At 40.6% G+C, this 15,105-nt stretch overlaps 1 protein-coding gene across 1 annotated transcript in view; it reads left to right on the top strand.

Annotated features, from left to right (window-relative positions):
• Positions 1-1,303: 1,303 nt before the first annotated feature.
• RPF1 (ribosome production factor 1 homolog) overlaps positions 1,304-15,105 on the top strand; it is a 32,247-nt gene continuing 18,445 nt past the window's right edge. Inside the window, exons 1-3 of the mRNA XM_020988699.1 lie at positions 1,304-1,588; positions 10,514-10,570; positions 13,406-13,486. Coding sequence (XP_020844358.1) covers positions 1,355-1,588; positions 10,514-10,570; positions 13,406-13,486 — 372 coding nt within the window. The 5' untranslated portion in view covers positions 1,304-1,354. The remainder of the gene's footprint in view (positions 1,589-10,513; positions 10,571-13,405; positions 13,487-15,105) is intronic.

Genomic DNA, 15,105 nt, shown 5'->3' on the forward strand with positions numbered 1-15,105 from the left:
TTGAGTGCTGGAAATGTAAGAGAAAATGCAATTAGCAGAAAAAAATGAAAATGATTCAAATGGCTAGAAAGGACCTCCAATTGAGGAGTAAGTTCAATGATCTCTAGCTTCGTCAGCAGAAAGCTTTTAGAAATTCATTCATTCATTCAACTAACACCCAAATTAACATAAAGAGGGTACTAACTGGTTAGGAATGGTCAGAGATCTGGAAGACAAAGACACATTCCCTAACTTTAAGGTGTTTATAGTCTAATTTAGAAGAATGCCATATTTGGGAAATGGCAAGTAGAAGATTTTGGTTGGACTATGGAATGTGTCACAGAGGTTGAAGCTATATTAGAAAGACTTAGAAGATAGAGACAATTCCGTTTTGTCTTTGAATCCTCAGTGCCTACCATAAACGGCTATTGATTTTTAAAAAAAAATTTTTTTGATTTTGGGATATACTTTGGACTAGATGGCCTGAGATCTCAGGACCATAGATTTAGAGTTGAAAGTGAACCTTCGGGATATCTAGAATCTGGAGGCTAGAATTTAGACCATCACTCCTTTTACTATAAATGAGGAAACTTAAGACCGCAGGGAGGCTGTGACTTGCCCAAAACAGCAGAGGCAGAATCCCAAACTCAGAACATGCCCCTCTCCTCTCTCTGCCTCTGCCTCTCCCCTCTTTCCTTCTCCTTCTCTTCCCTTTCTCCCTCACTCCTTCCTCTTCCCTATCCCGAACCCTCTTTCCCTCCTTTCTCGCCCTCCCTCCCTTCTCTCCTCTGTCCCCTCCCCCTCCCCTTTCCTCCCCACTCTGAATCCTCCCCCTCCCTTCTCTTCTCCCCATTCTCCTCTCCCTTTCCCCTCTCCTCCCTCCCGCCCCCCTCCATTCTTCTCGTCCTTCTCCCTAATTTCCCATCTTCCATTCTCTCTTTTCCCCCTCCCACCCCTCTTCTCTGCCTCCTCCTTCTTCCCCTTCCCTCAGCCCTCTCTCTCTACCTTCCCCTCTTCCTCCCTCTCCCTCCTTCTAGCTCTCTCTCTCTTCCCCTTCACTATTCATTTCTCTCCTCTTTCGTCTTCTTTCCACTTCTCCCCCCTTTTCTTCCTCTCTTCTCTCCCTCCACTCAATCTCTCCTCCCTCTTCTTTCTCCCCTCCCCCTTCTTTCTCCCCTCCCCCTTTCCCCTCCCCTTTCCCCCTCCTTTCCCCGCCTCCTTTCCCCTCCCTTTCCTTCCCCTCCCCCACCCTGCTCCTCCTCCCCCTTCTCTTTTCCAAGCCCCAGCACCTAGGTCGGTGACCCGGAAGTGCACGCCAGCTGGAGCCGGAAGCGGAAGCGCACGCGGTCGGACCCCCCAGGCCGGAGGCCTAAGCATGGCGCGCAGCAGGGAAGCCGGCAGCGGAGGTGACGACCGGCGGGGCGCGAAGCGGAGAGTTCCGGCCGAGGCCCCTGGGGAGGCTCCCGAGGATGAGGCGACGGAGAGTGGGGCCCCGGCGCAGCCCCAGCCGCGGCCCGCGGCCTTCCCGCCGGGCTTCAGCATCTCGGAGATCAAGAACAAGCAGCGGCGCCACTTCATGTTCGTGCGCTGGAAGCAGCAGCAGCGAAAGGTGCCCGAGGCCGGGGGGCGGTGCTGGGGGGGGCGCAGGATGACTCTGGGAGAACCACTCTGGACCTCGGTCTCCTCCTCTTTAAGACGAAGGAGTCGGCCTCTGTGCCCACCAGGGCCCCACCACGCTCCCACCACGCTCCAAACCGAAGCCCTTCCCGGGGGCTGGGCAGCAGCCTCGCCCGCTCGTGGCCCCGTGCGGGGCGGTGGCCGGCGCCGGGCACATCCTCCGGCCGAGCCAGGCAGCAGGGACTCTCCTGGTCACGTTTCGCCTGACCCCCACCAGGCCTCCGGGGCAGCCCCTGCCTCTGGGAGCGGCCGCACTGTCGGGAGTTTCGCCAAGTCTGCTCCACGTGCCCAGACACAAGGCTCGGCTCTTCAAATGCTTGAGGCCAGCTGTCGTGACCTCCCTCCCCTTCCTCTAAGCAGGCTCAGCACCCTTAGCTTGTACAGCCCTGATGTTCCATGGCCTCAAGGCCCTTCACCGTCCTGGATAAAAATAATAATAATACTAGCCAAGATTTTATACAGCACCTACCGTTTGCCAGGCACTGGGCTGAGCGTTTACAAATATTATCTCGTCTGATTCTCACAACAACCCTGGCAAGGCAGGTGCTTATTGTTATCCCCATTTTATGGTTGAGGAAACTGAGACAGACTGAGGTTAAGCTACTTGCCCAGAGTCACACAGTAAGTCTCTGAGGCAGGATTTGAACTCGGATCTTCCTGATTCCAAACCCAGCACTCTCTCCACTGACCTCCTTTGGACACTTAATAACTTGCAAATGTCCTTAAAGTGTGGTACCCAAAAATAAACACAGTACTCCAAATGAGGTCTGATAAGTGTAGAGTACAGTGGGTCTCTACCTTCTGTGTTCCTGGGAGCCGTGCTGTTAATTCAGCCCAAGAATGCATTAGCTCTTTTTTGAGTCGGCTGAAACTCCCGGATCTTTTCCCGAACTGCTGGCTAATTATGTTCTCCCTCGTCTTATATTTATGAAGTTGGTTTTTTGACACTCACTTGCAAAACTCTACATATGTTATCCCTGTTGAATTTCGTTGGTTGGATTCAGTCTGAAGCTCTAGCCTGTCAGCTTCCTTTTGGGTTCCAACTCTGTCATCCATGTTACCTTTCCCTGCTAGCTCTTACCTGCAAATGTGACAAATATGCTATTTACAGGCATGCTGGGAGAGCACTGGGTGCAGTGCTGGGCCTGGAGTCAAGAAGACTTGCATTCAGATTTGGCCCGGGCAAGTCACTTAACCGCTGTTTGCCTCAGTTTCCTCATCTGTAAAATGGGAATGATAATTCTAGCACCTACCTCCCAGGGTTGTTGTGAGGATCAAATGAGATAATATTTGTAAAGTGCGTAGTACAGTGCCTGTCACATAGTAAGCATTAATATAAATGTTAGCAATAGTACTAATAATTATATTTTTGCATGTATGCCCTTATTCAAGTTATTGATAAAAAATGTTAAACATTTCAGGGCACAGATCCCAGGAATCCTCTATCGGAGTCCTCCTGTCAGATCAACAATGAACCATTACCAACTACTCTTAGGAGTCCACAAACATCTAACCAATTCTGAATTCATCTGATTGTAATACTGTCTAATTCATGACTCTTCATCTTCATTAGAGTAGTATAAGATACTTTGTCAAAAGATTGGCTACAGTATAGGTAAACTATGTTCATAGCAGTCCCCTCATCTAATTTAGTAATCCTGTAAGAAAATGAAGTGAATGTGTTCTGGCGTAACCTGTACTTGATGGAACTTTGCTGGCTCTTTGTAGTCACTGCTTCCCCACCTACGTGTTCATTGATCATGTCTTTAATGATCTGTTCTAGAATTTTCTCAGGATTCAAAACCAAGTTTACATGCCTATAATTTTCAGACTCTGTTCTTTTTCATTGTTTGAGAATTGGAATAACATTTGTCTTTTTCCAACATGTTATACCATCACTTTTTGACATGAACTTTCAGTAATCACTAATGGTGCCTCCAAATTGAATTTGTGTGGTTTTTCATAATGAGGATGTTTTTCATCTGGGCCAGAGGACTTTGGTATATCTAGGGCAGCTAGAGGCTTTCTAACAATTTCTTTACACCTTAGGTATCAACTCCGACTTGGGAGTGGCTAGGTTCAAATCCATTCTCCAGCACTTAAATATTCTCTTAACTTCAGTTGCCTCCTCTGTAAAGTGGAGATGATGATACTATCTGTTGTACTTGCCTCACAGTACTCTGTGAAAATCAAATGAGGCAAAGATGGGACTGATTTTTTTTTTACTCCCCAATTTGATAAACTCCACGGGCTGCCTGTTACTTTAGGGACCAGATAGGAACTCCTCTGTTTGGTGTTTAAAGCCTTGCCCAACCCACTTTTCCCAGCCCTGTTGTACCTAGTTTCCTTTCATGTGGACTATGTTTCAATCAAACTAGCTTTCTTAAACTGTTTCTCATACAGGATCCTCCACTTCTGTACCTTTGCATTGTCTGTTTCCTAGGTCTGGAATTCACTCCATTCTTAATTTTAACCTCTTAAAATCCCTGGTTTTGTACGTACTTATATATGTACATATCTTCCATGGCTAAATTATAAGCTCCATGAGGGCAGGAAATGTTTTACAATTTTTTAAATTCTGAATTATAGCAAACCAAATTAAAATGAGCATTATAGGAAAAGAGAAGATTGTACATGAAGCTGAATGTTATGTAGGATTTGCTTTTCTTATATATATACATATCTTTCCTGGGCTAGATTATAAGCTCCTTAAGGGCGGGGACTGACTCATGTTCACTTTTCCATGTACGTTGGAGAATAGCAGAATATTGTACATGAAATTGAGAACCTCTTGTTAAATAAAAGTAACATTTATCTTAAAGTCTATACTAAATATAACAAGTAGCTTTTCAAAGCTGTCCTGTTTATGATTTCTTCTGGCCACCTTTCTGTTCTCTTTTTTGGTGGTGGTACCACCCTAGTGCCAATCTTTCCCCTGCCATCTTCTCCCTCCTCTGATGAAAAAAAGAAAAAAAACAACAGAAAAACAAAAACCTTGTAACCAAAATGCGTAGTTAAGCAAAACAAATTCCCACATTGGCTACCAGTGTTTTACTTTTTATCTCTATGCATATAACTCCCAGTTCTGTGTATTCAGACCTCTTCTATCTCTCCCAAGCTCTACTTTGCTAGCTGCCTGTTGGTATCTCCAACTGCATGTCTGGGTAGTATCTTGAAATCAAAATATCAAAATAGAACTCAGCTTTCTCTCTAAATCTGATTGTCCTCCAAAGTTCCATTTCTGTGTAGGGTTTTGCCATCCTTTTAGTCTCTTAGTTTTGTAATCTTAATAAACATTTATTAAGCACCTAATATGTGCCCTGTACAGTGCTACGCTGTGAAGATAGAAGAAAGGCAAAAATATTTCCTGCCCACAGCATGGGTTGCTGTCTGATGGAGAAGACAACATGAAGCAATTATGTACAACAAGAGATGCACGGTTAGATAAATCAGAGATGCAATAAATAAATCAGAGGATGCAATAATATTGGGGCAGATTGGGAAATGCTTATTGTGAAAGGTTGAATTTTAGATGAGAGACCAAGAGGGACAGCATCAGGCATGGGGAAGACAGCCAATGAAAAGCACTTAGTTTGAGTTGGAGTGGCTTTTGTGGGGAACAGCAAGGAGGCCTGTGTTGCCAGATTGTAGAGTATGTGGAAGACAGTAAGGTATACGAAGTTTAGAATGATAGGAAGGGGCCAGCTTATGACAGACTTTAAAAGCCTAATGGGATTTTATATTTGATCCTGGAGGAATTAGGGAGGCACTGGAATTTATTGAATAGGGGAATAATGTGGTTAGAATTGTGCTTTAGGAAGATCAATTTGTCAGCTGAGTGAAGGGTATCCTGGAGAGGGGAAAGACTTGAGACGGATGCAGGGATGCCATCCAGAAGCCTGTTGCAGTCATCTAGGCCTGAGGTAACTCAGGAGTTACTCTCTTTCTTCCTTCTCCCTTATACCCCCTATGCAATCAGTTGGCATCTCTGCCCTTTTATTTGTTTACATGGCTACCATCCTAATTCAGTCTGTTCTCTATCCTGGACTTTTGCAACAGTTTCCTGATTGGGTACCCAGCTTTCAATCTTTCCCTTCAATTCATATGAAATATAGCTATTAAAATATTCTTAACCTTGTCTTGTTACTCCTGCCCAAAAAAAGTCCCCTGGCTCCCTATTGCCACTTGGATCCTTCACAATTTGACCCCAGCCTACTTTTCCAGGTTTATGTCACATTATTGTCCTGGTATCGTTTGTTCTTCATCCTTGGCCTTTTCCATCCTTCCTCAGAGGCACCTGGTGGCCTGTGGCTATATAGCTGACTCATGAATCCAGAATACCAGAGTTCAGACACTTACTAGTTGTGTGACCCTGGTTAACTTCTGTCTGCCTCACTTTCTATAATTGTAAAATAGGCATAATAACAGCACCTACCTCACAGGGCTGTTGTGAAGATCAAATGAGAAAATTTGTAAATGTGCTTAGCACAGTGCCTGGCACATAGTAGGTGCTATATAAATGCTGCTTCTCTTCCCCTAGCTGTAATGTCCTCAGTTCTTACTGTTGAGATCCCTGGCTTCCTTCAAGGCTGGGTTCATGCTGTCACGTCCCAAAGGCTTCCTTGAACTAGTACTCTTTTCCTTCTTGAAATGATGATGTTTATACTTGTCTATGTGTTGTATTTCACCAGCAGGAGGCAATAATAGGTGACAATTATATAGCTCTCTAATGTTTATAAAGTGCTTTATACACATTCTCATTTGATCCTCACCACAACTCTTTGTGGGAGGCGTTATTACTCCTATTTTGAGATAAGCAAACTGAGCCTCAGATTGTGATTTACACATAGTTAAAGAATCGGAAAGGACCTGGGAGGCCATCAAAGCAGCTGAAATAAAATCACCTGACAAGTGGTTAGCTAGTCTTTTATTGAAGATATCTTGTGATGGAGAGATTCAGAACCATCACTTCTGAAACAATGCATTCCGCTGTTGGATTGTCCTAATTGGAAGGAAAATATTCCTACCATCAGTCCTAATTTGCCTCTTTTCAATGACTACTTTTTGCCCTTTCCTCTGTTCTCTGGTGTCAAACAGAATTAATCTAATTCTTCTTTTATTTGAAAGCCTCTCAGGTACTTGGAGATACTTGGCAAGTCCCGTCTCCCCTACCCCAAACCTTTTTTCTAGACTAAAAATCCCCAGGTTCTTCAGCTTATCCTTTTGGCATGGATTTGAAGCCCTTCTCCACTCTGCTGGTCTCTTGGCCCTACAGTTCATCAGTGCCCTTCTAAAAATTTGGTGCTCAGAACTAAACATATGTGTGGCTTGACCACAGTGGATTGTTACAGCAGGACCATCACTTTTTTTCTAGAAGCTATTCCTTTTTTAATAGAGCCTGGGAGTGCATTAGTGTTTTTGGTTGCCATATCACACTGTTAACTGATATTGAGTTTGCCAACTATTAAAACTCCGAGACCTTTTTCAGACAAACTGTTGTCTAACTATGCCCCTGCCACCTTGAGTTTTTTCTTTTTCTTTTTGTTCAACCTGAAGTACAAGTCTTTGTATTTAAAATTCATCAGGCTATATGCTTGAGAGAGGGGATTTTTTTCATTTATTGTACTTATATTATAGGCTCCTGTCATAGTGCCTGGCAAGTAGTAGATGCCTAATAAATGCTTGTTGATGGATTGAACCTCATTAAATTTAATCCTATTCAGTACCAATATGCTAGCCTAGCAAGATCTTTTTGGCTGTTGATTTTTCTACAGATTTGATAAGGATACCGTATACCTTTATCAGGCTGTTGATTAAAAAGGTTAAAACGGTGCAGGGCCAAACACAGATCCCTGGAATGCCCTACTGGAGACCTCCCATCCCTCCCTGACTCCTAATCCAGTTGTTTCCACTACTTCTTGGGCAGGTGACTTCGATTCATCATGCTATCTTATTATCACTTCACTTCTTGTTTGGTTGTTTCGCTTGTGCCCGATTCTCTGTGACCCCATTTGGAGTTTTCTTGACAGAGATACAGGAGTGTTTGCTGTTTCCTTCTCCAGTACATTTTATACATGAGGGAACTGAGGCAAACAAGGCTAAGTGACTTGCTTAAGGTCACACAGCTAGGAAGTGTGTGAGGCCAGATTTGACCTCAGAAAGGCCAGTCTTGTTGACTCTAGGCCCAGCACACTGTGCGCTGTGGCGCCTCCTAGCTGCCCCATCCCCTCACTGTCACCTTCCTATTAGCCTCTTTAGTTCCTGTTCTTGCCTGTACATACATCATTTTCTTTGGCAGAGAAAACAGTGTCATAGTAAGAGTTTAGCAGCCTTCTTTCTATCATAAATCATAATCCTACCCTCCCAAAATAGCAGCCTTGTCTCTTCTTTGATCCTTTTCTTTCCCTCAATATAGCTTTAAAAAAAACACCAAAAAACCTTGTTGTTGGCCCAGCATTCCTCGCCAGCTTCAGCTTATTCAGAAATTTAGCACTTCTGACACCGTTTTTATGATGCTGTGCCACAAATTTGTGTTTGTCCTTTGTCACCTTCTCTCTGTCTCTGTATTATCTTTTTAAAGTCTCAGTTGCTTGGTGAGTCCTCTGTACACCCGTATCAGGTTCTACATACAATTCCCATTTTTCTTCCTCATTGGAATTGTTTCCCTTTAAGTCATGAGAATTTCATTCCTGAGAATTTGCAGTCTCCTGAACTTGTCAAATTTTAGCCCATGCTATGCTAACTAATCTTCCTCTGAACCCTTTTATTTCCATTTCCCTAGAAGCTAGGGTGTTTGCCAAACTATGCCTTATCTATCTTCTCCTCTATCACAAACTCTAAATGGTAGTGAGCATTTCCTTACAAGGTGCCAACTGTTTCCACCCTAGCAACCAGTTCTTCTCTGTTGGTCAGAATAGTCAACTTCATCTTTATTGATTTGCTTTTCATTCTTTTGAAGGTTGTAATTATCATTAAGGTGAATTGGGAGATTTTTTAACTGCTCTGGTTGTGGCAGAGATACATAGTTCCAGCAAATGTCTGGATAATTAGAGTCCCCATCATTACTATACTATGCTTTTGTGTCAGGCATATTATCATATTCCTTATCTGTTTGTTTTCTGTCTGGGCGCTATGTAGTGTATTTTGATGACATTTGATGTATTATGATGTCCCCATAGATCAGCCTAGATTCTCTCTCTCTGCCATGTTTCCCCTCTTAGTTCCTTCCTTGATTTCCTCACATGGGTATATGTTTTTATTATGCTATCTTCTACTGCCTCTGCTCCCTTTTTGCCTTATTCAAAGCAATAGCTGTGAGGTTACAGATAGGGACTGTGTGAGGCAGGATTCAAACAGGAATCTTCTCATCCACAATTTCATGCTGCATACTCCTTAAGGACAGGCACTGGTTTTTCATTTTGTCTTTGTATCTTTAGTTTCTAGCAGAATGCCTTTTACATAGTAGGGACTTAATAAACGTTTTTGGATTGTGTTGGAATGTGAAGTAAAAATGCAAAACTTGGCTATAACCAAATGGAATAGGACCTCACATGGCAGACTGAGGAGTTTGTGTTTGCTTCTTAAGGCCACGGGGAGTCAGAGCTTCTTGAGAAGGAAGGAGTGTGGCATCAATTAGCAAGTTATTAAATGACTACTAGATCTGCCAGTCACTGTACTATTGATTGGTAGAGAGGAGAGATCAGATATGGGACATAACCTATGCTTTAATACCTATGCTTTTAACCTCTTCCAGCAGCTATGTGGAGAATGGATTGGAGAGAGAAGGAATTAGAAACAGGGGTCTAATCAGAGGCATTAGTTTAAATAGGAGGTGATTATAGCAGAAAAGGGGCTAGATTTGAAGGCTGTGGAGACCTAGGTCCTTCATTTACAACCTGTGACTGTAAGCAAAACTCAGTTTCCTTAGTTATGGAATGAGAGGGCTAGATTAGAATTCCAAGGCCTTTTCTTAATCTAAATCTGTGATCCTATGCTACCCATTAGGTAAGTTCGTGACACTGTGAAAAGTGGACAGAATTTAAAGTAAACTGAAATGTTGCTTCTGTGATATGCTCTCCTTGAGCAAAATCTGCGAAGCTAGTTCTGGAAAGGTTAGCAATGAATTAAGAAGCACAGTACAATTCGTGACATTTAGAATCCCAAGCCTTCTCTGCAGAATTTTTTTATCTGCTTTGACTGAAAATGAAAGAAGGTTACTGCAGGGAATTTTGTGACTCACCGTTCTACTACCATCAGACATTTAATGTAGGACTTCAAGATCTGTAAATTGCTTTACATACATGATCTCATTTGACCCTCACAACATCCCTGGGAAGTGGATTTTATAGCAGTTATTCCTATTTTACAGAGGGAGGAATCAAGGCTCAGAGAAGTCATTTGCCATTTGTCACCCAACTTGTAAGGTTTGGAGGTGGGCTTCAAATGGTCTTAAGCCCAGAGCACTTTCCATTGTACAGTGTTGCCTCTTATAATGGAAAAGAGCACAAAAGCACTTAATGTAAAGAGAAAAATAGAAGATGCTTGGCTCATAGTAGGTAACTGATGAATGATTTGAGTTCTAGAAAGGTGGATATTGCTGAATCAAAGAAAAAGATAACTGGTGAAGGATTACTGTTAAATCTTAATTTGATGGGTCGAACAATGCTTGGCCTTATATACATGGTTATTATTTTGAGTTGAAAACTGTATTTTAAAAATAATACTAAGATATCATCTTCAGAGTTGACAATGACTGACAACATTAAATAATTTTCAGGGCTTTATTTAAGTAATCTTTTATAATTTTTAATGTACATCTGATATAATTTTTATTCATTAATTTTTTTTTATCCTTTAGGAAAAATTGGCAGCTAAGAAAAAGCTTAAAAAAGAGAGAGAGGCACTTGGAGATAAGGTAAATACAATCCTTAACTTTTTGTAATTTCTGTTTTGTATACTCAGAAATAAGTCAACTGAATGCATATTGTTATGAACACAATAGGAACTAAATAAATGTGGCCACTGGGGGAGCTACAAAGTTAATAGATAGAATACGTCTTAAAGTTTACAGTCTAGAAGAGGGGCAGGAATCAAAACAGGTACAAAATTCGAGCTGGTACAAAATAAAGTCTTATGTGATATCTAAAGGGAAAGGCCCATGGTGTGGGTCAGGGAAGACTTGGTACAGGAGATGGCTTTTTGATGTGGGCTTTAAAAATGCGGGTAGAAGTCCAACAAGTGAGGAGGGAGAAGAAGAATATTCTGACATTGACTGTCGTAGTGAGAGAGGTTGTCATGTGTTTGTCAGACAATCTTATTTGGCCTTAGAATGGAATGCATGGAGAGGAATCGTCTGAAGTAATAAAGACCCTAATACATGTTTCTATCCCTTTGTGGTTTTCAAAGCACTTCTCACAAAAACCTGAGGCAGATAGGAGACAGGAGAGATAAAGTAGACCTGGACTGTAGAAGGCCTAGACTGCCTGGCAAACAGTTGGAATTTTCCTATTGGTCTATAGTTGATTGAAGATTGTTGAGCAGCAGAATGACATGACCATATCTGCATACGAAAGCTCATCCTGAAGGTGGTGTGAGAATATACTGGAGGACAAGAGAGTGCATGCAGTACTCCATCCATACACATGGTAACCCACCTTTGTAGAGAAATGAGGGAGGTAGCAGTACATTTTCTTATGTCTTCTTTAGATGCAAACTCGGTCACTGAAAGGACAGTGCTCAGTTTGGGATTTTTGTTCTTTCCATTCATTATAGTTATAAATCTGCTCATTTCACTCTATATCAGTTCATATGTTCACCCATGCTTCTGAATTTTTCAGTCATAACTCCTTACAACGCAGTAATATTCTATTACATTCATACAATCCTCAATGGTTTTTTAGCCATTTCTCAACTATGGGTGTATTTGTTTCTCAGTTTTTGCTGCCACAAACATGCTACTCTAACTACTGTGTTGTATGTGGGAACTTTGTCTTTGACCTCCTTGGGGTATATGCTTTACAGTGGTATCTTCGGGTCAGTGGGCATTTTAGTCACTATTTTTAGATAATTCCAAATTGCTTTGCAAAAGAGTTGGACCAGTTTACAGCTCTACCAACAACAGATTAATGTGTCAGTCTTTTCATATCCACTCTAACATAAACTGTTCCTATCTTTGTCACCTTTACCAATTTCCTGGATATAAGATGAAACCTCAGAGTTGTTTTAATTTGCATATCTTTTATTGTCAGTCATTTGGAGAATTTTTCACATGGTTGTTAATAGGTTACAATTTTTCTCTTAAGAATTCCTTGACTATTTGCCCATTAGGGAATGGCTTTTGGTATCATAATATTTGTTATTTCCTTATAAATCTTAGATAGCAAACACTTATCAAAAATATTTGTTACAAAACTTTTTTTTTGTTTAGGCAATGGGGTTAAGTGACTTGCTCAGGGTCACACAGCTAGTAAGTGTTATGTGTCTAAGGTCAGATTTGAACTCAGGTCCTCCTGAATCCAGGGCCAGTGCTCTATCCACTTAGATGCTCCTCTTGCAAAGCATTTTCCCTAATGTATGGCTTCCATTTACTCTAGTAGCATTGATAGTGTTTGTGCAAAACTTTTTCAATTTCATGTAATCAGAATTGCCTATTTTATGTTTTGTTTAGTTAAGAACCTTCCACCAGCCATATTTGTAAAAGGTTCATGATATGGTTCTCTTCTAATCTTCCTGTGGTATTGACTTGTTATATTCAGGTTGCATTTTCATTTTGAACTTATTGTGGTGTATAGTGTAAGATACTAGTATAAACCTAATTTCTGCCAAACTCTACTTTTCCATTTTCCTTACAGTTCTTAATAGACAGGGAGAGCTTTCGCAAGCAATTTTCATTTTCAGGTTTCTTTGTTTTGTTTTTGTTTTTGGCTAGGCAGTGGGGTTAAGTGACTTGCCCAGGGTCACACAGCTAGTAAGTGTCAAGTGTCTGAGGCTGGATTTGAACTCAGGTCCCCCGACTCCAGGGCCAGTACTCTATCCACTGCGCCACCTAGCTGCCCCTATTTTTATTTTATTTTTATTTTTTAATTTTTTTTTCAGGTTTCTTTGAACACTTGGTAATTGAGATCAGTTCATTTCTGTTTTCTCCTTGTCTAGTTTTAATCATCATCAGATAGTTTTGAGGATTGTTGCTTTATGGTATGATTTGAGATTTGAAAGTGCTGTTAGAAGTGTCAAATCTCACTTTACAGGTGATAAACTGAGCCCTGAGGAGGCTAAGTGACTAGTTACTCGGTAAGTGAGCCTGTGATTACAAATCCACTGGAATCTGGTTGATGTTTACATATCTGTTTTAGTTGTTCATCTATTTCTTATAGTAAACTTTTATCAGTGAATTTGGTTAACACAAGGTTTTCTTCCTTTCTCTTGCGTTTTGTTTTATCTTATTGGTGATTAGTTATCCGAATCTCAACTTAGTTTCTTTTCCAAGCTCTTGTTGCCAAGTTTTGATCATTTTCATTTTTGTTAATAATTCTGCTAGAGGTTATGCTGCCATAAGAAGCCAGTGTATTTTATTTGGGGATTTTGCTTCTTAGTCAAGTGAGGAATTAAAATAAAAGTAATGGCTATAATAAGTTTTTTCTTTTGGGGACTGCTTTCATATTTAAATTGCCTTGGCCCTCAAAATTAGTTTTTCAAAAATGCATGTAAAGTGTATCTAACGTTTGAAAATCAATACTTTCTTTTTATCTAGGCACCACCAAAACCAGTGCCCAAGACCATTGAAAACCAGAGAGTTTATGATGAGACGATAGTCGACCCTAATGATGAAGAGGTAATTTTAGAAATTTTACATAAAATTGGGTAACTATACCTTACATTTTATTTATTGGGTGACAGTTTACATGTATATGCTGCTATTTATGTTTACAAAGCACTTTTACTTAAATTATCTTAACTGATTTTCACAACTCTGTGAGATACTTCCTGCAGGTGATAGGACCCTCACTTTACAGAGGAAGAAGCTGAGGCACAGACTCGCTTGTTGTCACATAACTAATAGGTGTGGGAAGTTTGGTTTGATCCTGGAACTAGTACTCTTTCTGTTTTATTATACTCTTCTGCCTCTCAGTTTTAAAACCAAAATGCTGTTCAAGGTATCCAGTTGACCCAATTATGCAGTCTATTGTGTTTGATATTTTAATATTTATTCATTGTTGACTTAGCTATAGAACATGTTTCTGTTTTCTAAAAGCATATAGTGTTTTGTGTTTGCATTTACTTTTTAATGTCATTTGTAGAATTTTTTGAGGTCTGATTATTATGTACTTACAATTGTATTGCGTATTGAGATTTGAGACTTTTTTTTTGTCTTTGTATCTGGACCTTGGTATAATGAATTCTTGGGTGAGATGACACCCTCTACTCATGTAGATCAGCACCTGTTCTCTGACTTAATAGTCCTAGAGTGTTTCAGTGAGAGGTTCAGTTACTTGCTCAGGATGAGTCAAAGGCAGAACTCAAACCCAGGTCGTCTAGATTCTGAGGTGTGGCCTCTTATGAACAGGTTATTAAATTTTTATTCTCAGAATCAAAACGCATTTCTTATACTTGAGAGATGTTACAAATGTCTTTTCATGCCATGTTTTCACTTAAACATTTTGTTATGCAGGGATTTCATTAGGGAGTTTGTGTTTGGTAGAAAATCCTTCACTGATTTTGCAATTTGATCGTTGACTATGTGGAATCATTCTGGTGAAACTAGTTTCAATTTGTGTTTTTAAAACATTGCTTAAATGTGTTTTTAAAGGCTGTGTTCTGATAAATTTAGTATAAAGTCTTTTAGAAAATGGCTTGTTTTTAATCTTCTGTGTGAAAGTGTTTGAGAATAAATTTAAATATAAAGGGGAAGGGATTAAGAGTAGAGTTGTCATGTGAAGAGGAAAAGATGTAAAGATTGTTGGATGGATAGATGCTCTTCTTTTTGGGAAAGAGATACAAAGGGGATTTATGCTAAGAACATTCAAGTAAATTTTGAAAGTCTGATCCTTTTTGTCCTGCCAGTATCAGCAAGTACAGAAAGACAGTGTATGGTGGTAGGAGATGGGAAGGTTTTCAGTAGTCATAGTAGTTGTTAATTCCCTGATTATCTGTAAGCTTGTGGAAGGAAAAAATAGACCCCCAAAAGTAGTCAAAACTTCTTTTGAGATTTTAAAAACCTTTTCAAATCTAATATTTCAGTAAAAACTTATTTTTATGATAAAATTTTACTAAATATAAGGCCCAAAATAAAGATATACAAATTGAAAACAATCATTTTCAAAAGATACCAACTCCAAAATATGTAAAAGTTGCACCTGAGTTGAGTGCCAGCCCCACATGGCTGAGTGAGAAAGCTTACATGTGGCCAGAGCAGTTAAACCTAATGGTGGAAGAAAGGCTGCCTGGAAAAAT

The sequence above is a fragment of the Phascolarctos cinereus genome, unplaced genomic scaffold, assembly GCF_003287225.1.
Source record: "Phascolarctos cinereus isolate Bilbo 61053 unplaced genomic scaffold, phaCin_HiC Scaffold_5;HRSCAF=322, whole genome shotgun sequence".
Taxonomy (NCBI): Eukaryota; Metazoa; Chordata; class Mammalia; order Diprotodontia; family Phascolarctidae; genus Phascolarctos; species Phascolarctos cinereus.